We start from the raw sequence: 22,576 nt of genomic DNA on the forward strand, positions 1-22,576 counted from the left end.
AGGGTTCTCGGCAGGGTGTGGTGACTCAAGCCTGTAATCCCAGCACTTAGGGAGGCCGAGGCGGGCAGATCGCTTAAGGTCGGCAGTTCGAGACTAGCCTGGCCAACATGGTGAAACCCCGCCTCTACTAAAAATACAAAAATTAGCCGGGCGTGGTGGCGTGCGCCTGTAATTCCAGCTACTCGGGAGGCTGAGGCAGGAGAATCGCTTGAACCGGGAGGCAGAGGTTGCAGTGAGCTGAGATCGCGCCATTGCACTCCGGCCTGGGCGGCAAGAGCAAAACTCTGTCTCATTAAAAAAACAAACAAACAAAAGGGTTCTCTAGTAGGAAGCCCTGAGTTGTATCCATGTTTTTCCGGGCGTCCCCCGGAGGCACAGGTTGCGGGTGACCTTTTCAAGTGTGGAGGAAAGGGAAGCTGCTTTTGTCTTCAGGAATGATGCAGGTCTCGACTCAAGCCTGACGGGCCCAAACCTCCCTGGAGCTGGCTGACGGCTCTGCCCGAGTTCCTGAAGAGGGGTCCCGGGGGTCCCGGAGCGGAAGTGGGGAGCGCGTGGGCGTGGGCCTCCTCGGCTGCCTGGGGCTCCAGACTTGTGCTGCGTGCGGCTCCGGAGCTCTGTTCTCGCTCCTGAGCAGCTGCTAGGTTTCCCAAGCGACTGTCTCAACCGCCCAGCCGCCTCCCCCGGGCAGCCAGAGCTGCACATCTACCTCCAGCCGAGACCCGCCCCCGAGCCGCGGGGCCCACGCCCAGAGCCCTCCGCCGTCCCCAGCGCAGTGCAGCAGAGCGCGATCCAGTCCGGGGCCGGGCCGCGCTTCCGCACACGCGCGGAGAAACCCGCGCCCTCCGAGGGGGGAGGGGACAGAGGGGGCGTCACGGGGGCAGGAGAAGAAGGAGGAGGAGGCCCGCGTCGCCTCCGGCGGGGCTCGCGCTCGCCCCGCGCTCGCCCTCCGCCTCGCCCGAGCCCCGGGAGGGTGAAACGCTTTCTCCCGGCATGCAGCGGGAGGAGGGATTTAACACCAAGATGGCGGACGGCCCGGATGAGTACGATACCGAAGCGGGCTGTGTGCCCCTTCTCCACCCAGAGGTGAGGAACCGTGCTGAGTGGATTCCTTGCCCTGCGGCCCTCCAGCCTTTCTTCCCCGGACTCGCCGAGGGCGGCGGCCGACGTGTGTGGGGAGTGGGACGTGCCGAAGTTTCGGAGGGTGGGGAGGCGAATCCAGGCCTGAGCGCGGCTGCGAGCGGATAACGGGGGAGGAGATAGCGGGGCGGGCCCGACCGGGGCGGGCTCTGGGACGCAGTCCCTGGCTGTGCCTGGAGGACAGAGGTGGAGGTGTTGATGGTTCTGCTGTGTCGCCGCGCTGCGTTTGAGAGCAGAGGCGGAGGGGCCTGGTGCTGTTTTTGAACCGCAGCTTAGACCCTAGTCTTGCTCCAAGCCTCTTGGGGCCAGGTGGAAGCGCGTCTGGTTTTGATTTCTTTTTCCTTCGCCAGGGTGAATGACGATATCTATTGCTTCCCTTTAGTCCACTGTGAGGGGACGGTTTCATGGGCATAGTGATGTCCTTCCAGGTAATGCCATGGGTAGCACCTCGGGCACCTTGTGTCGGGCGTCCTTTTTTGAGCATTTGTCCTTAAGCGATTAAGAAGAGAGGTAAAAACTTTTGGGAATAGACCTACACTCACATTAGCTTGTCAAAGTACCGTTTTTCTAGGAGCTAGGGGTGGACAGTGCAACACGTTTCCCATCACAACATGAGTGTCTTCCCATGTAAGTAAACAGTGCCCCGCTCCACAGTCAGTCAGTCTGTGCTTGTTTACCTCCGAGTTCGTAGCTGAGCTAGTGCTAGTTAAGGCTTGGAAGCAATTCTTGATGCATTCTGATTTTTAGTGATCCACAGTGATGTGTGTATGGGGTAGCGGCACAGTTTGCTGAAGAACTCGGGTAGTTTTCATGAGGTTAAAAGATGACAGTCGTGTTGTAGGATGAACAAACATGGAAGTCTCTACCTGGTTACTTTGCAATAGAGTGATTCTATTTTTTTCTGGATTTGGGTTTGTAGCGTGCCACTAGTTTTTGTTAGAAAGTGAATAATGACAACCATCCTTTTATGTTGCATGTTAACACTCAACCACCCTCTCATTCGTCACTTTGGTTTATCAAAAACACATGGGACAGTTCCTTCGGAATATATACCTGTGCCAGTCTCAGTAGAAAAGGCTGCTCTGGGTTTCTGATAAACAGAACTATACAGTAAGACTAAACACTTGTCTGACCAAAGTGGTAACATTTTCAGAACTGGCATTGTAGACATCTCTTTTGGTTCACTTAGGCCCTAACATACGTCAAGAAATAGACAAAGTAGTTTTCAGATGTTGCCTTGAAAATGTTGCTAAGTGATTTCTATTCATCTGTTCCTGTGAAAGTATTTGTGAAAGTATTTCAAACACTTAAGTGTTTATCCAGTTTATTTTTTTGAGACGGGGTTTCTCCCTGTCCCCCAGGCAGGAGTGCACTGACACGATGACAGCTCACTGCAGCCTCTACCTCCAGGGCTCAAGTGATCCTCTCCCCTCAGCCTCCTGAGTAGCTGTGACCACAGGCTCGCGCCACCATACCCGGCTGATTTTTTTATTATTTGTAGAAGAAGAGGTCTCCCTATGTTGTCTAGGCTGGTCTTGAACTCTTGAACTCAAGTGGTCCTCTCACCTTAGCTACCTTAAAGTGCTGGGATTACAGGCATGAGCCACCATGCCTGGCCTATCTTACGTATTTTAGCATACTGTTCTTCATAAACCTTTGCTTTGTAATATAGTACTGTTGTTTGCTACTTTAAGAATGATTTTAACTGGCAACAAATCCAGATTATTTGGTGTAGTAGAATGGCCAGTATAGGCTTGAAATTTAGCTACCGATCTTCAGGTTGCCATTCGATAGATAGGATATTACTAGAAAGTCAACCTCCTCATCATTGATAGTGGGAATTGGCATACATAATATATACCGTTCCTTTTTACCCAAGAAGCACAAGGTCTGATTATTTTAATACTTTGGATGGACCTTAAGCTTGTAGTACATGGCTGAGGTCTTTCTGCATTTTCTGTGGTTAGTGTGTGCAGCTGGTGCAGACCTGGGGTAGTTCTGCTGCCTGCTAGCAGTGTGTTCTTGGGCAAGCTATGAATACATCTCTGAGTTCTAGTTTCATCATTTATAATGGATAAAAATAATAGTTAATAAGCTATAGCGAGGATTAACTGAGATAATATATGTTTGTTGTTAAAATAAGCAGTGTTTTCAGTCTCCTTTGGGAAGAAACTCATTCTCTGTCTTGGTAAGTAATGAAATAATAGTACTTTTAACCTCTTTTTGGAGAGAACATAGACTTTGGGTCAGACAGACTTGGATTCTAATTCTGGAAATTCGTTAACTAGCTAAGTGACCTGAGACAAGTGCTTAATTTCTTTAAGCTTCAGTTGTAATCAGAAAATGGAGATTCTGGCTGGGCATGGAGGCTCACACCTGTAGTCCCAGCACTTTGGGAAGCCGAGGTGAGAGAATCACTTGAGCCCAGGAGTTCGAGACCATCCTGGGCAACATGGCAAAACTCTGTGTCTACAGAAAATACAAAAATTAGCTGAGCATGGTGGTACACGCCTGCAGTCCCAGCTAATCGGATGCTGAGGTGGGAGGATTGCTTGAGCCTGGAAGGTTGAGGCTGCAGTGAGCCATGATCGAGCAGCTGTACTTCATCCTGGGTGACATAGCAAGATTATGTCTCAAAAAAAAAAAAAAAAAAAAGAAAGAAAAGAAAAGAAAATGGAGATGCTGCCTAGTTTACTTGGCTGTAAGGGATTAGGTGAGGCTATATGTTGAGGGTCAAGAACTGGCACATTGTAGGTGCTGAGTTAATGTTACTTCTTTTTTCTCTACCAGAAGAGAGAGGGAAGTGTTACACATTTATTTTGGTTTTGGTGACTGATTTAAAACTTATGTGGGTTTTAATTTAGTGGAATAGGATCTTGCAGGAACAAATTTCATTTCACTTTTTATCTTCCAATTTAACACTCTCACACAAAAACAGTTTTTCACTTTAGTATTTGTTAAGCAGATGAATTATTTGTAGGTAAAGAAATGAGCATTGCTTAAATCTCTTATTAGTATGCAAACTGCCCACTGTTAAAACCTTTCTTAGAGGATTATACAATTAGATGAACGACTTTTTAGAGGTATTTTAGGTAAGATAATCTTACTTTTTAATGAATTAAATCATCCACTCATTTAGTTGGTCATTTAAACATTTGTTTGTCATGTTTGGGTAAGGAATTTTGCTGGAGTCTGTGAGACTTCAGGATATTTTTGGTGTTCAGTGAGAGGCAGTATAGAATACTGGTTAAGAGCCAAAGTTGGCCAGGCGTGGTGGCTCACGCCTGTAATCCCAGGGTTTAGGGAGGCCGAGGCGGGCGGATCACCTGAGGTTCAGAGTTCAAGACCAGCCTGACCAACATGGAGAAACCCCGTCTCTATTAAAAATACAAAATTAGCCATGCGTGGTGGCACATGCCTATAATCCCAGCTCCTTGGGAGGCTGAGGCAGGAGAATTGCTTGAACCTGGGAGGTGGAGGTTGCAGTGAGCCGAGATTACACTCCAGCCTGGGGAACAAGAGCAAAACTCTGTCTTAAAAAAAAAAAAAAATCCAAAGCTGTGGTGACAAACTGAAAATGTAGCTTCTGCAGCTTACTGTTATCATGGTCAAAGTACATTTTTCTCATTTGTAAAGTTGGGTTAATAGTGACACCTTTTACAGTTATTGTGAATATTAACTAGGCTAATGTTTATAAAGCAGTTTTCATAGACCTAGGCGCATAGGCTGCCAAGCAAATTGTACCTTCTAAATGCCCTGGCATATAGTGAATACTGAAAGGGAAGCTGCTGTTACTTTGTTTTCTTTTGAAATAGGTGATTATTTGTTTTATTGAAATGAAAGAAATTAAAGGCTCTTTGGATAAAGAAGAACTGATGATCAAGGGATTAGGGTGCTAGTTCTAGCTCAGTGACCTTGAGCTAGTAGATATTTAACTGGTCTCAGTTTTGTTGCTTTTAAGATAGAGTAGCTAGACTAGATGACCTCTAAGATTTCTTCAGACTCAAGTGTTCTGGTTTTAAATTGTGATTTTTCAATATAATCAACTTGAGCATCTGTCTACTAGGTACGTAGCATTGTGTTAGGTTATATGGGTTAAAATAACATAAAAAAGATAGCATATGTTTTCCAGAAGGTAAATAGTTGGGAAGTTGTATGCACGTGAAGCACTGGACGATTCAAGTAAGTACTGAATTAAGTAATGTCGCTTGTAAGTGGTGTCAGATTCCTGTCATTTAGAATGGTTAGAAGAAAGGCTTCCGTAGAGGGACAGAGACCATATGTTGGTCTACTGGTCCAGCAGACTAGCTATGACCAGCTTCCATTTTACCTAGTAGTACATCCTCAGTAAGTCATCTCAGCTCTTTGATAGAATGAGATCACAATATCCCCTTCTGCCACAGTATCATAGGGGCTATTTCAGAACCATCTGACTCAGAGCTTTGAACTGGATTGCCTAGATTATCTAGCGCTTTCATCTCTTTCTTTCTTCCTTTTTTCTCGATTTCAAAACTTCTGCTATTGCCTTTTTTTCTCATTTTCGTCTCTCTTTTTATGGTAACGTTTTTTATTTCACATTCATTTTATTATTTCTGGTGATTTCTGTTTGAATATTAAATCGAACTATTGCTATTATCTACTGTCCTCACAGATTTCATAAAATCTACTTCTTGAGGCTTTTGGTTTTTTTCTTTAGTTTGAGATGGAGTTGCGCTCTTGTTGCCCAGGCTGAAGTGCAATGACGTGATCTCGGCTCACTGCAACCTCAGCCTCCTGCGTTAAAGCAATTCTCCTGCATCAGCCTCCCGAGTAGCTGGGATTACAGGTGCCTGCCACCACACCCGGCTAATTTTTTGTATTTCTAGTAGAGACGGGGTTTCACCGTGTTGGCCAGGCTGGTCTGGAACGCCTGACCTCAGGTGATCCACCTGCCTCGGCCTCCCAAACTGCTGGGGTTACAGGCATGAGCCACCGTGCTCGGCCATGAAGCTTTTCTTTAGTGAAAAGAATTTTGCCTTTTTCTATTACTTTTTGCCCTATTATGTATGTGTGTGTGTGTGTGTGTGTGTGTGTGTGTGTGTGTGTATGTATTTGTACACATGTAAGGTAATTCATTTGCTTTCAGAAAGCAGATACAAAATGACTTTGAAAGTTGTTTTTCTTCCCATAGGTTACCTGCAACTCTTTTCCTTCAAAGCACTTCTTTATGCAGTCACTAGGATTTGATGCCTTTTAAAAAATTCAGCAAAAATGTTACAGGTCATATAATAATAAACTAGATTTTAAAATAATGTGTATTTTAAAATACTATATATTAAGCTTAGTAACTACTATGCTTAGTATAGTAACCACTGTTAAGCATAGTAACCACTGAGCATTACTATTAAGCTTAGTAATCACTGAGTCAATAGATATAAAATTAAAATGTGATTAATTGGTGAGACTTCATGGATTGTGCTCAAAGCCAGAGTTGAAAATTACTGACCAAAAAATTGTTCTGGTTTTGAGAAATGTCATTTTCCTGATTCGGCTTCTTTGTTTCATTTTGTTCATTATTTTTATTTAATTTGGGAGGATCTCAAAAGTATTTATTAAGAGTGGACTGTGGAGTCGGTGGATATAAGAGTATATAGGTTAAAAGTGAGCAGTGGTGTTAGGATTCAAATCTCAATTCTGCTCCTTACTAGCTTGCAATCCTGGGCACGTTATTGAACTCTGCATCCCAATTTTCCAAACTAAAATGGGGGTATAATAGCACTTACTTTATGAGGCTGTTGTGAGGATTAAGTGAGATAATACATGTGAAGTTCTGTGTCTGGCACTTAGTAAACACAATAAATGTTGGCTATTAATATTGTGGTAAAAAGTAGTACCTCAAATTGATAAACAATTGTAGTATGCATATATTAGAGTGGCTAAAATAATTAGTATTGGTTGTCTCTGGGGATTGAAGAGAAGATGGGCAGAGGACTTCTTATTATAAGCCCTTTTGCCCTATTTAATGTTTTTAAAGATGTGTGCTTTGCTACAGGGAGTGTTTATTGGGAATCCAAGTATGGTCTTGACCTGTTGCTAGGCCCCAAAGTAATAACATTTACAAAATAACACATTGTTAAATGATGTAAGATTAACTGTAGACCTTCAGGTACCTCAGGATAGATGAGGGAGAGTGTGTCTGTGTGTATTTTTTAAAATTAGAAATGATTCGTGGTCCTCCTTTCCTCTAGAGAGGGTTGTAAGGGTATCTTAAGGTAGTCAGCATTGAACAGTTAAGGTGTCTTAAAATGCAGTGTGCTGGCCGGGCGTGGTGGCTTATGCCTGTAATTCTGGCACTTTGGGAGGCTGAGGCTGGCAGATCTCCCGAGGTCAGGAGTTCGAGATCAGCCTCACCAACATGGAGAAACCCCGTCTCTACTAAAAATAAAAAATTAGCCGGGCGTGGGGTGCATGCCTGTAATCCCAGCTACTCGGGAGGCTGAGGCAGGAGAATCTGGGAACCTGGGAATCTGAGAATCTTGAACCTGGGAGGCAGAGGTTGTGAGCTGAGATCGTGCCATCCTGCCTGGGCAATGAGCAAAACTCCATCTCAAAAAAAAAAAAAAAAAAATGCAGTTTGCTTTTAACAGAACCCACAACAATTACATAATCTGAAAAGATGTTTCACTATTAAGGTTATGTAAAATTCTCTTTCAGTGCATTATCTGATTATAGTATTATTTTATGAATAGATTTTATTACAGATGGATAATTTAAGAGTAAAATCAAATATTTTAATTTTGGAATTTGAAAAATAATGATTCAAGACAATATTATATTTATAAAATACATAAAATTTGACCCAGTGGAATAATTATTTAGACCTAGGATAAAATATCTTCTTTTAAAATTTTCTTAAAGTAGAGCCACAGGCAGCTAATTTGAAAGTACAGTGAAACTTCAGCCTTCTGTGAATGAGATACTGTGAACTTAGTATCCTGAGTTACAGAGAATTAAACAGAATACTTTTTTGTTTTTGTTTCAATTCCTGTTGCAAATTTGCCAAATTATTTTCTAGGGTTAATACATACTAAACATAATAGAATCTTTCTTTGATAAATTAGAACATTATAGTGTCCTAGGATCATCTTTCTGATTATCGGTGATACTGTTAAGGATATGAAGATTATAACATTAACAGTACCTCAGACATTTTTTGTGTATATATGTCAGATGGCTTGCATTTTTATCAGTTGTATTCTAGAAAAAAATGAAGTGAAAAATTACTTCTGATTGAGATGTTAGTATACCCTACCCTTGTTTAGTTTTTAAGAATAATTTTTCAATTATGAATACTCATTAATTTTTGAAGGATTTAATGAGGTATGAACAAAACTGGTGGTTACCAAAACTATCCCTATTCTTATGAAAAAAAAAAAAAAAGTTCTTTGAGTTGAAGACAGAAGTTTCTTGTTGTGTAAGGATCCTCTTGTTGCAGATGTCAACAATCTTGTTTGAAACATAGTTGGGCAAAAAGGGGAATTTACTGTCTCAGATAACCTAAACTCAGGATGCAAGGATGCAGTTGAAATCAAGGACAACTGGAACCTGAGCTGAGAATGCCACCAAAACTCTTATCTCTCCTCCTCTCTCCCTTTCAGCTTCATTTTCTCCAAATGCAGACCAGCTTCTTTCTTCCATGTAGCCGGGACATGGATGCCAGCAAATTATAAGTATGAGCCAGGCACTATCCTAAACAATTTCGCATATATATTCATTCATTTAACCCTCACAGCTTTTTATACCTATTTTACAAATGAGGACACAGAGGTATAGAGAGGTTAAGTAGTAATCCAGGTTGCCTGTTTTTATAGCACAATACAGTATGATAGAGATGATAGAGAGTTGGATTTGCTAGGCACTAGCTAGCTGTGGTTACAAATGGTCTCATTTGTGTTTTGTTTTTAAAGTTTTTGAACAGACTTAATTTTTTAAGAGCAGTTTTACGTTGGTAGCAAAATTGAGCAGAAAGTGCGGAGAGTTCCCATATGCTCCCTGCCTGTACACATGCATAACCTCCCTCAGTATGGACATTCTACACCAGCGTGGTACGCTTGTTATGGTAGATGAACCTACATTGATGCATCATTATCACCCAAAGGCCATAGTTTACATTAGGGCTCACTCTTCGTGTTGTGTATTCTGTGGTTCTTAACGCTTGTTTTTGTTTTTTGTTTTTTTTTTTTTTTTGAGATGGAGTCTAGCTTTGTCGCCAGGCTGGAGTGCAGTAATACAATCTCAGCTCACTACAACCTCTGCCTCCCAGGTTCAAGCAATTCTCCTGCCTCAGCCTCCCGAGTAGCTGGGATTACAGGCACGTGCCACCATGCCCAGCTAACTTTTGTATTTTTTTTTTTTTTTTTTTTTTTTAGTAGAGACGGGGTTTCACTATGTTACCCAGGATGGTCTCAATCTCCTGACCTCGTGATCCACCTGCCTCGGCCTCCCAAAGTGCTGGGATTACAGGCGTGAGCCACCGCGCCCGGCCTTAACGCTTGTTTTTGTTTCTTTGGGAGAGGGATGGAGTTTTGCTCTTGTTGCCCAGGCTGGAGTGCAATGGCCTGATTCTTGGCTCACTGCAACTTCGCCTCCTGGGTTCAAGCAATTCTCCTGCCTCAGCCTCCCTCCCGAGTACCTGGGACTACAGGCACGTGCCACCACGCCCTGCTCATTTTTTGTATTTTTAGTAGAGACGGGATTTCACCATGTTGGCCAGGCTGGTCTTGAACTCCTGACCTCAGGTGATCTGTCTGCCTCTACTTCTCAAAGTACTGGGCTTACAGGTGTCAGCCACTGCACCCGGCGAGGTTCTTAACACTTGTAAGAGTAATGTGTGTCCACCATTATGTTGTCATGTAGAATAGTTCCATGGCCTTAAAAATCTTTGTTCTGCCTGTTCATATGTCCTTCTCACCAATCCCTGATTTTTTTACTCTCTGTTTAGTTTTGTTTTTTCCAGAATATCATATAGTTGGAATCATGCAGTATGTTGCCTTTTGGATTGGCTTCTTTGACTTAGTAATATTCATTTAAAGTTCCTCCATGTCTTTTCATGGCTTCATAGCTCGTTTCTTTTTAGTGCTGAATAATATTTTATTTTCTGGATGTATCAAATCCATTCACCCACCGAAGGACGTCTTAATTGCTTCCAAGTTTTGTTCATTTACTTTTCACAGTAGTTCTGCAAAGTGTATATGTTGAGCTGTTTACAGATTAGGAAACAGATTCAAGAGAGGTGAAGTAGTTTACTCAGGTTCACATCATTAGAAAGTTGGCATAGTTTATATTAGAACCTAAACTCTGACTCCCAAGCCCATAATCCTTATATGTAGTTTGCCATATACATGAGTAGGTCAAAATACAATTTATTTTTTACTTATTTTTTACAATATAGTAGAAAAACTTTATTAGAGTTAACTATCAGTTCTTCCTTGTTACTAAAGGAACTAGGGGAGGATTCATTTTTAGCAGTTGCTCTAAGGCCACTTCTTTTAGTAACCTTTTTACTTGAAATAATAAAACTACATTTCTGTAAAAGTCCTTCTCTTTGAAATTTTCTTTTAGTCAGTCTATTCTTTTGCTTAGTATACATTAATAAGGTAAAATATACTTCTGGCTGAGTGCGGTGGCTCGTGCCTGTAAATCCCAGCACTTTGGGAGGCTGAGGTGGGAGGATCGCTTGAGCCTAGCAATTCCAGACCAGGCTGGGAAACAGTGGGATCCCTGTCTCTACAAAAAATAAAAGAATTAGCTGGGTGTGGTGATGCATGCCTGTAGTCCCAGCTACTTAGGAGGCTGAGGCAGGAGGATTGCTTGAACCCAGGAGGTTGAAGCTGCATTGAGCCGTGATCATGCCACTGCACTTCGGCCTGGATGACAGAGTGAGACCCTGTCTCAAAGAAAAGAATGTGTGTGTATGTGTATGTGTGTATATATGTATATACACACACACACACATATATACATACACACACACACACGCCCCCCCACCCCCAACATGCTTTGAAAGCAGGTGTCTTTTGTTGAAATAACCCTAGGTGTAGATAAGGATGGAGATGAGTAGTCTCAGTATTAAATCTGTGGCAGAGCTGATGAGAGGACAGATAGTGCTGATTGAATTATAGGTGTCTCAAGTTTAAACATTTTTGAAGAGTCCTACTATCATTTGTATTATCTGTAAATCTCTTCTAAAGATTTGTTACTGGACCACATTCTTCTACTTAGTAGAGCTTTTTTGGAATACATTTCAGGGTAGTGTACCTCAAATGCTTCATCCAGCAGTTAGTAACTATATGATCTTGGGCAAATTACTTAATCTTCTGGGTACCTCAGTTTTATTATCTGGAAAGTGGGGTTAATAACACCTACTTCTTAGGGTCCTTACGAGATTAAATGAGTTAATATACCTTTTGTAGATTTTAACCTGTATGTATTTTAATATCTCTGAAATTGGGATTTGTGACTTAAACAGTTAATGGTGTCTGTTGCATTAGCGAAATTGCAATAGTGACTGTCAGTGCCTGTGCATGTGGCATCTTTGTGATTATTCCTTTTCTGTTTCTTTTTTGAGACAGGATCTTACAGTAGCTGGGACTGCAAGTGCACACCACAATGCCTGAATAATTTTTTTTATATTTTTAGTAGAAGTGGGTTTCACCATGTTGGCCAGGCTGGTCTTGAACTCCTGGGTTTAAGCGATTCACCTGCCTTGGCCTCTCAAAGTGCTGGGACCACCATGCCCGGCCTCTTTGTGGTTATTCCTGATAGCACAATTGTACACCTGCTGCCCCCATTTCATTAGCAATCCATTTAAAGAGCATTTTAGAAAGGAGTTTGATTACTGATTGTTTTCTGAAAACTGTTGATAACTTCCAGTAAGATCAAGAAAATCATCAAAACTTGTGGAATGTGTGTCAGTGGCTTGGAGAAGGAAATCCTAGAGATAATAGTGACATTCTTTTAAGAAATGCTATATTTCAGTGTTCTTGGTGGCTCATAAACAATATTGTGACGAAGAACATGGTATTGAAACTCTAAGTTGAACAGTAATTCCAAAGAGGCTAACCTTGAGCATGAACAAGTTTTAGCAATACAGTAACTGATTTGTTTATCTCCATTTGATATAGCCTAAAGAGTGATATTTTAAAAATCTAAGTAAGTCTGTAAAAGATTTTTCAATTAGTGTAAATAATCCTTCAATTAGTAGAAGTAAAAATTTGAAGTGATAAAAAAGCATTCAGTTCAGTTGGCAGTATTTTCTTTCTTAGTGGTACATACAATAATGGTGCATCTTATAATCAATAGCATCTTTTGATTTTATGAAATTCTGTCTCTAAGTAAAATTTAGAACAATACCTGGCAAATAGTTAGCTGTTATTTGTTTTATAATCTTTACTTACTTTCTTTCTGCGGTTCCAAGATTTTAAGAGAGCATGTACACTATCGTTAATCTTGTTTTTAACCCTAGAATTTTACCTCCCTATGTTCTTTCACTGAAATTATAAATATTCATTAATCTTTATTTATATTTCTGTAAATATAATCATGAATAAATTCTAGACAGTGTTTTCTTTGGAAATTTTGCTTTCTCTTTGACCACTCGTAATGTAAATAGCCAGAATCTTCCACCTGTTTGTGAGAGGTTAATTAGCTTGATTTCAGAAATTCCCATTAAACTTTTTTTCTTTGTTTGTGTCCTTTTTCCATTGAATAATTGATGTAATCAAGTCCCAAAAAAGGGTACAGGTGGAAAAAAAAATTCTTGACAAACTAGAATCTAGTCTTCTAGCATAGCAGACCATATATAAACTTAAACTTTCTGAACATTATTATCTTAACATCCGATTTATTCTATACTGTTGAATAATGTATAAATTTTAAAGGTATCAGAAATTTAAGTTTCAGCATGGGTTTTTTTTAGCCTTAATGGTGACACATGATTATTGTAAAACATTTAAGTAGTACAGAAGGATATATAGTTCATGGTGAAGTCCCACAGTTCCCTGTCTCTAGCAAGCACAAACTTCTCTCACTCCTCACAGGTAAATACTACTTTTAAGTACACTCAGAATTTTCTATGCTTGTACATTTAAATATATATTTTACATATGTGTTCATGTATATTTATTTCCTTGTTTTTATTACATAAATGTTATGTTATAAAATCTGTATTTTTCTGAATACAATTTGGACATAGCTGTATTTTAGCACATAACGATCTTCCCTATTCTTTGTAGTGTCTGGACCTGCATTGTTCAATGGTGACCACCACTGACGTGTGGCAGTTTAAATTTAATTAAAATGAATAAAATTTAAAATTCAGTTTTTCAGTTATACAGGTTACATTTCAAGTGTTTATTAGCTATGTGTGGCTAGTGGCTGTTGTTTTAGGTAGCACAGAATTATAGAACATGTCAATAATCTATATGCAGAAAGTTCAGTTGGACAGCATTGTTCTGGACAGTTTTTTAAAAAAACTTGTATGTGTTAAAATTTTTTTTACTGTGTATCTTTTTATTGAGGCGTATTTTATGATAAATTGTGCACATTTTAAATGCTCAAGTTGATAACTTTTCTTGAACTTTTTAAGATAATTGTAGATTCACATGCAGTTGTAAGAAATAACACAGAGAGATCTCATGTACCCTTTACCTTGATTCTCCCAGTGGTAACACCTTGCAAAATTATAGGACACTGTAGGATAGGATAGGATAGTATATAATAGCACAACCAGGAAATTAACATTGGTACAGTCAAGATACAGCACACTTCCTTCCCCATAAGGATTCTTCATATTGCCCTTTTATTCCCATGTGGTCTTCCTTCCAGCCCCCAACCTCTCCTTAACCCCTGGCAATCACTAACCTGTTCTCCATTTCTATTATTTTGTAATTTTAAGAATGTTACGTAAGTGGAATCATGTAGTATGTAACCTTATGGGATTGGCTTTTCTCATTCAGCATAATTCTCTGGAGAGTCATCAGGTTGTTGTGTGTATCAGTACCTTGTTCCTTTTTGGTACTGAATAGTATCCCACGGTATGGATGTACCGTGATATGTTAACCATTCACCCATTGAAGATTATCTGGGTTGTTTCCAGGTTTTGGTTATTAGAAATTAAACTGCTTTAAACATTTGTGTACAAGTATTCATTGAAACATAAATTTTGATTCTTCTGGGAGTGCAATCACTGGGTTATATGGTAGTTGTATGTTAATGTTTGTAAGAAACTGACAAGCTGTTTTCCTGAGTAACTGTACATTTTACATTCCAATCAGCAGTATATGAGTGAGGATGAGGGAGAGCTGCATCCTCACCAGCATTTGGTATTGTCACTTTGTTATGATTTTTATTGTTATGTTTACTTTCTAATTGGTCTTGGGATCTCTATCTTGAGAGGGCCGTAAGGCAAGTAGCGTCACTCTAGGAGAGCCCTAGCGGGGATTGGGGAACTGAGTTAGGTTTGTGCGTGTGTGTCAGGTGAGACACATGAGGAAGTGAAACCAGAATGAAACGAGATTTACTCATAGGGCCCAGAGAGGTTAAGGTTAAGGAAGGATGCGGGGAGCTGAGGGAGGGGAGAGAGAAAAAGAGTGAGAGGGAAAAGGGGATATCAGTGGGACTATGCCTTTTTTAAGGTAGATGGGCATTATCCTGTAGGCTTTCCTGTGGGGGTTGTGGATTGGCTAGTTTAAAGCAAACACTCGTGAAGGGAGATCTTATTTACATGACTCTGGTGTTGACTATTAGGTTTTTATCGTGGTCAGCAGCTGTGGGGAATATTGAGTTTTTGGTCAGTGAGATGAAGAAGTCTGTATTGCAGACAGTCACACAGGCAAGGGAAGTTTTTTTTTTTTTTTTTTTTTTTGAGACGGAGTCTCGCTCCCACCCAGGGTCGAGTAGAGGGGCACGATTTCGGCTCACTGCAACCTCTGCCTCCTGGATGGGTTCAAGCGATTCTTCTACTCTCCTGCCTTAGTTTCCCAAGTAGCTGGGACTACAGGCATGCACCACCACACCCAGCGAATTTTTGTAGTTTTTAATAGAGACGGGGTTTCACTATATGTTGGCCAGGCTGGTCTCAAACTCATGACCTCAGGTGATCTGCCTGCCTCGGCCTCCCAGAGTGCTGGGATTACAGGCGTGAGCCACTGTGCTCGGCCGGGAAGTTTTAACTAGGCCAAGATGGAGGGCTATAGCTGGGTTTCAGATAACTTACGTTAGATCTAAAAATGGATGCTGAGTCAGCAACCATAATAAAGAAATTTTTGACACTTTTTAATTTTAGCCCAGTCTTATAGGTAAGTGATAAGTCATTGTCATGTTAATTTGCATTTCCCTAATGGCAGATGATGTTAAATATCTTTTCATGTGCATATTTGCCATTTGTATGTCTTGTTTGGTGAAGTGTCTCTTCATGTCTGTATGACTTTGTCAGGGCTCCCATAACAGAATGCTACAAACTGGGTGACTTAAACAATGGAAATTTTTTTTCTCCAGTTTTGGAGGCTAGAAGTCCAAGATCAAGTTTCTTCTGAGGTCTCTCTGCTTAGCTTGCAGATGGCTGCATTCTCATATTCTCACATGATCTCTTTATGTATCCAAATTTTCTCCTTTTTAAAAGGACAGTAATCACATTGGATTAGGGCCCACCCAATGGCCTCATGCTAATTTGATCACCTCTTTAAAGGCACTAGCTCCAAATACAGTCTGTTCTGAGGTACAGGGGTTAGAGCTTCAACATATGAGTTTTGGGGGTATACATTTCAGCCACTAATTGTGTCTTTTGCCTATTTCCTAGTTGATTATTTATTTTACTGTCAAGTTTTGAGAGCTGTTTATATATCTTAGGCACTAGTCACTTTGTTGTGATTTGCAGTTATTTTCTCCCAGTCTGTAGCTTGTCTTTTCCACCTTTGTATTAGTCTGTTCTCACGCTGCTAGTAAAAACATACCCAAGACTGGGTACTTTATAAAGGAAGGAGGTTGAATTGACTCAGTTACACATGGCTGGGGAGGCCTCACAATCATGGCAGAAGGCAAGGAGGAGCAAAGTCACGTCTTACATGGTGATAGGCAAGAAAGTGTGTGCAGGGGAACTCCCATTTATAAAACCATCAGATCTTGTGAGATTACTATCTCACTAGAATAGCATGGGAAAGACCCATCCCCATGATTCAATTGCCTCCTACCAATTCCCTCCCATGACATGTGGGAATTATGGGAACTACAATTTGAGATGAGATTTGGGTGGGGACACAGCCAAACCACATCAGCCTCATAACAGAGTCTTTCCCAGAGCAAAAGTTTTAATTTTGATGAAGTCTATTTGACCAATTTTTCCTTTTATGAATTGTGCTTTTCATGTCAAGTCTGAGTTTTCTTTGCCTAGCCTGAGATCCCAAAGATTGTCTTCTATGTTTTTAAGTTTATAATTTTACCTTTAACATTCAAGTTCATGATTAATTTTGAGTTAATTTTTGTGTAAAGTGTGAAAGTTAAGGTTGAGCTTCTTTTTTTTTTTTGCCTATAGATATCCAACTGCTGTGGTACATCTCTTCCATTGAATTGCTTTTACATTGTTGTAAAAAATCAGTTGAGCATATTTGCTGTTTTTATATCTGGGTCTTCTGTTTCATTGATTTATGTATTCCTCAGCCAATACTACAGAGTCTTGATTACTATAGCTATATAGTAGGTCTTGAAGTTTAGTAGTTTGCTTCTTCTCACTTTATTCATCTCTTTCAAAATTGTTTTAGCGGTTTGTTTTCTTTTACTTCCTATGTAAATTTTAGGTTAAACTTGTCTATTGTCTACTTGCTGGGATTATGATATTAAATTTATATATCAATTGGAGAATTGACAGTTTTTACCATATTAAAATTTCCAGTCTGTCATTATGCCATGCCTGCTTATTTATTTAGATATTCTTTGACTTCTTTTATTGGTGTTGTGTAGTTTCCAGCATAAAAGATACTGTACATGTTTGGTTACACTAATTTCTGTCTCCTCATGCCCACTTAAGGACACCTCTCCAGCAGTTCTCTACACTTAACATCATTAGTTTTTGGCTCTACCAGATCATTTCTGTTAGTGATCATTTCTCTCATCTTAGAAAACAAAAGCAAAATAAAAAACTTTATTTTTCTTTGATTCCATGTCACTTCTGGCTACCGCCCAACTTCTTTGTAATAAAATTCTTAAAAAGTTGTCTGTACTTGCTGTTCCCAGTTCCTTTTCTCCCATCTTTTCTTAAGTCAACTGCAGCCTAACATGTGCCCCACTTTCCAAGTAATGTGACCTCTATATTAAATCCAGTGATTACTTGCAGTCTTCATTCTTCCTGACTTTTCAGTAGCATTGATGTAGTTGATCTCTCTTTGATAAACTTCTTCACTTTTCTTCAGGGAAATACAAATCAAACAAGACAAAATTAGGTAGCCATTGGATCTCCCGAAATTAAGAAGTCTGATAGGCCGGGCGCTGTGGCTCCTGCCTGTAATCCCAGCACTTTGGGAGGCCAAGGTGGGTGGATCACGAGGTCAGGAGATCGAGACCCTCCTCATCCTGGCTAACACAGTGAAACACCGTCTCTACTAAAAATACAAAAAAAAAAATTAGCCAGGCATGGTAGCAGGCGCTGGTAGTCCCAGCTACTCGGGAGGCTGAGGCTGGAGAATGGTGTGAACCCGGGAGGCGGATCTTGCAGTGAGCCGAGATTGTGCCACTGCACTCCAGCCTGGGCGACAAAGCGAGACTCCGTCTCAAAAAAAAAAAAAAAAAAAGTCTGATAAATCCAAGTATAGTGAAAGAGAACTCACACATTGCTAGTGAGTGCATAAATTGTTACTACTACCTTGAAAGATAGTTGAAGATACTTATAAGTTCTATTAAAACTAATACGTACTTACCCTAGAGAAATTTTTACAGATGAGACCCATATAAGATTGTTCATTGCAATATGGTTTGTAGTAGCAAAAAGTGTTAAGCGACTTGTATTTTAGTAGGTGCTTTGTTTTGAATGTCTCCTCTAAAACTCATGTTGAAATTTAATTGTCATTGTGATGGTATTAAGAGGTGGGACTGCTGAGAGGTGATTAGGCTAAGAGGGCTCTGCCTTCATGAATGGATTAATGTCCTTATCAAGAGAGTGAGTTTGTTACTTGAGAGTGGGTGGTTCTAAAAGTGAGTTTAGTCCTCTCGTTTGCTGTCTCATGCTCTCTTGCCCTTGCACCTTCTACCATGGGATGATGCAGCAAGAATGGCCTTGCCGGATGTGGGCCCCTTCACCTTGGACTACTCAGCCTTCAGAACTGTAAGAAATACTTTATTTTCTTTATAAATTACCCAGTCTCTAGTGTTCTGTTATAGCAACACAAAATGGACTAAGACAGTAGGAGAATATATCTGGCTTATTCATGTAATGTAATACCGTTTAGCAATTACATTGAATAAAGTAGAGCTACATGTATCAGCACAGATAAATCTCAAAAACATAATGTTAACTGAAAAATTCTAGGTGTGATAGGGTAAGTACTGTATGATGTATTTGTATATAACTGAGTGTTAAGTGGGTTTTTTCTTGTCACCTTAGCGTTTTTCCTGGAGCCTAAAGCTAAGGATAGTAGCCGATAAAGCTGATAAAGCTGCATTATAAAGAGATGGTGTTGAATTTTTTGTCAAGTGGCCATGATTTGTTCTGGAACTTTAGCACCTCCAGCCTATACAAGATAAAAAAAGAATTTAATGTGAGGAAGGATTCTTTGAAGAGTTATCAGCTCAAAATGGAGTGCTATAGTCTTTGCATTATCTTCTCTGTGGGTGAAAACAATTTCTCTGAGAGATTGGGGGACTTTTCAGGAAGGAAGATGGTCCTTTAGCTGGATGCCTGCTGGGTTGCAGAAAATAGTTAGGCCTCCCTCCCTGGAATGTTACCTGAGTAAAGTGTTAGAGAATTCTTGGGAAAAGTATGATTTGGGTCTCCTGGAGTTATGGAAGGCCCAGAGACTGGGGCCTGCTGCTGCATTCCTGGAGAAGAATAAATGTAACAGATATATAAAATAGCTTTGCAGTGGAAAAGCTGGAAGAGAGGGCTTTCACTATGTGTCCAGTGATATTGAGTCAAGAGCATTTCCTTTGGGCCAGGCAGACACTTTAGATGCTGTTCAGTCTAGTGACATCTTGAAAGAAACTTAACAAAGAAAGTTGCCTGCTCAGCAGACACAACCTCAGATATGTGCCACTGGAGCAGGAGCTGAGGAAGAGTTTTAAGAATTGTGCTGGAGAATGTCTCGTTTGTACCAGAGAATATTACAGAGGGAAGTCTTGTCAGAGAAAGCCAGAAGTGGGCAGTGACTGAAGTGATAAACAACAGATTTTATTCAGGAATTTTGCAATAGTGGAAAAGATACCTCAGTGTAGAACTGGGCTCAATTCCAAATACAGCAAGGACAGGTGGGGATTTATAGTCAACAAGCAGAATGAGGGGTAGTCAGCAGATGGAAAATTACCAAGAGAAGACATCAGGGGCGGGGGATTCTTGCTAAAACAACTTAACAGAATTCCCCACCTTCAGTATCTGATGACCTTGGCCTGCCTGACTTAGGTCTAATTGACTTAGCAGAATTCTTGCAAAAATTGGGATATGCAGGCCCCCAAATGGCAAGGGTCGACGTTGAGGCCTAGTTGAGTAGAGGGCTCAGAGGAGCCTGACTAAAGTTTGGTCAAGTTGTAAGTTAGTCCCCACAGGGTGAATTTCAGATCTCTCAAAATGTCCCACAAGAGAGAGCCCAAGGTTAGGTTTCTCCCATGATTGAGGGTATTTGATAGCTAAGAGAAAACTACAAAGCTCCAGTCATGTGTATTAGTCTGTTTTCACACTGCTATAAAGAAATACCCGAGACTGGGTAATTTATAAAGGAAAGAGATTTAATTGACTCACAGTGCCACATGGCTGGGGAGGCCTCAGGAAACTTGCAATCACAGTGGAAGGGGAAGCAGACACGTCTTACGTGGTGGCAGGAAAGAGGAGAGGGGTACATGAAGGAGGAACTATCAAATGCTTATGAAACCATCAGATCTCATAACTGTCTATTTATGAACTCACTATCATGAGAACAACATGGTGGAAACCGCCCCCATGATCAATCACCTCCCATCAGGTGCTTCCCTCAACACCTGGGGAATACAGTTCAAGACGAGATTTGGATGGGGACACAGAGCCAAACCGTATCACCATGGAATACAGATTTTATCTCTTCTCACTTCTCCACTCTTATTTTCATCCTTTAATAGGCACAATAATGGTTTCCCAAAGATATCAGGTCCTAATCTCTGGAACCTATAAATGTTACCTTATCAGGAAAAAGAGTTTTTACAGAAATAATTAAGTATCTTGAGTTGGACGGATTATTTTGGTTAGCTGAGCCCTAAATGTAATCATATATATCCATATAAGAGGGAGGTGGAGGGAGATTTGAACATATACACAGAGGAGGAGGCAATGTAAAAACAGCGGAGAGAGATTTGAAAATGTTGGCCTTGATTATGCCAGTACCCAAGAGGGCTAGAAGAGGCAAGGAACAGATTCTCCCCTAGAGCCTCTGGAGGGAGCAGAGTGTGTGGCCCTACTGACATTTTGACTTTAGTCCAGTGATGATTTTCGACTTCTGACCTCTAGAACTATAAGATAATGAATTTGTGTTGTTTTAAACCACTAAATTTGTGGCAATTTATTAGAGCAACAATACTAAACTAGCACATATACCACCACACAATATATACAGATTTCAAAAAGTTCATGGAAAATGGGTATTATGAAAAAACTATACAGGGATATCAACAATTTTTTTGCACCAAAATAAACTTTTAACTAGTTGTAACATGTCTAAACCATATCTAGTTTGAGGCATTAAGGAGGATAAGACATCAGTTTGAAAAGAGCCCCTATCAGAGCAACATGAATTCTACTAAAATCGAAACAAGAACAAACATCAAATTTATGGTGAAGCTCGGGTAGAAGATGGTGAAATCGTTGATGCTTTGTGAAAAGTTTATGGAGACAACGCCCCCAAAGAAATCAGCAGTATATAAATGGATAACTTGTTTTAAGAAAGGATAAGATGATGTTGAAGGTGAAGCTGGTGGCAGAAGACCATCGACATCAATTTGTGAGGAAAAAATTCATCTTATTCATGCCCTAATTGAACAGGGTGGAAGATTAACAGCAGAAACAGTAACGAACACCATAGACATCTCAATTGGTTCAGCTTATACAATTCTGACTGAAAAATTAAAGTTGAGCCAACTTTCCACGAGATGGGTGCCAAAACCCTTGCATACATATTGGCTGCAGACAGGAGCAGTTTTTAATCAAGATCCTGAAGCATTTATTTGAAGAATTGTTAACAGGAGAGGAACACGTCTTTACTAGTACGATCCTGAAGACAAAGCAATGGCTACCAGTGGTCTACTCAAAGCAAAAGCAGAAAGTTAGGAGTAAAGGTTGTGGTAACAGAATTTTGGATGCTTAAGGCATTTTGCTCTTTGACTTTCTGGAATGCCAAAGAATGACAACATCTGCTTATTACGAGAAGGCTAGCCAAAGCTTTAGCAGAGAAAAATGCCTGGGAAAGCTTTAACAGAGAGTCCTTCTCTACTATGACAATGCTCCTGCTAATTTCTCTCATCAAACAAGGACAGTTTTGTGAGTTTCGATGGGAAATCATTAGACATCCACCTTACAGTTCTGAATTGGCTCCTTCTAACTTCTTTTTGTTCCTTAATCTTAAAACATCTTTAAAGGGCACACATTTTTTTCGGGTAACAATGTGAAAAATATTGCATTGACTTGGTTAAATTGCCAGGACCTTCAGTTTTTTAGGGTTGGACTAAATGATATCATCATTTACAAAAGTGTCTTGAACTTGATGGGGCTTATGTTGAGAAGTGAAGTTTATATTTTTAATCTTTTGATTCCATTTTTTTGCAAACTTTTTGAAGTCCCCTCATACTCGTCACCTTATGATGGGACCACATCCCAGTAAACTCATCATTAGTCAGAAATGCATTTAATAGTCTGTTAAATCCATCATAAAGTTAAAAATTATAAGTTGAACCATTGTGAGTCCAGATACTTTTCTACTTATGATGGTGGTTATGTCCTGATAAACCCATTGTAAACTTGAAAAAATTATTGTCCACCATCCTTAGTCATCTGTAATAATTTATTTGCATAGCATGGGCACACATAATAGGTCATTTAATTGCCTGGGACAAGGAAGGCTATGGTGGCTCTTGAATTGTGAATTGAATTGTGATTTGTAAAGGTTTGCCTGAGCTTGAGATGGGGTGTGTCTTCTAAGTAGAATAGCTAACATGAGCACAAAGATACTGAGGTTTTTAA

The 22,576-nt window shown here is 40.3% G+C and overlaps 1 protein-coding gene across 2 annotated transcripts in view; it reads left to right on the top strand.

Annotated features, from left to right (window-relative positions):
• Positions 1 to 772: 772 nt before the first annotated feature.
• Positions 773 to 22,576, top strand: part of ZDHHC17 (zDHHC palmitoyltransferase 17) — an 89,697-nt gene continuing 67,893 nt past the window's right edge. The window contains exon 1 of one of the 2 annotated variants that reach the window (XM_019039007.4): positions 773 to 1,083. In XM_019039007.4, the coding sequence (XP_018894552.2) occupies positions 991 to 1,083 (93 nt within the window). In that variant the 5' untranslated portion in view covers positions 773 to 990. The remainder of the gene's footprint in view (positions 1,084 to 22,576) is intronic. The other variant, XM_004053604.4, reaches the window with a different exon arrangement.

The sequence above is a fragment of the Gorilla gorilla genome, chromosome 10 (genome assembly GCF_029281585.2).
Source record: "Gorilla gorilla gorilla isolate KB3781 chromosome 10, NHGRI_mGorGor1-v2.1_pri, whole genome shotgun sequence".
In the NCBI taxonomy this organism is placed as follows: Eukaryota; Metazoa; Chordata; class Mammalia; order Primates; family Hominidae; genus Gorilla; species Gorilla gorilla.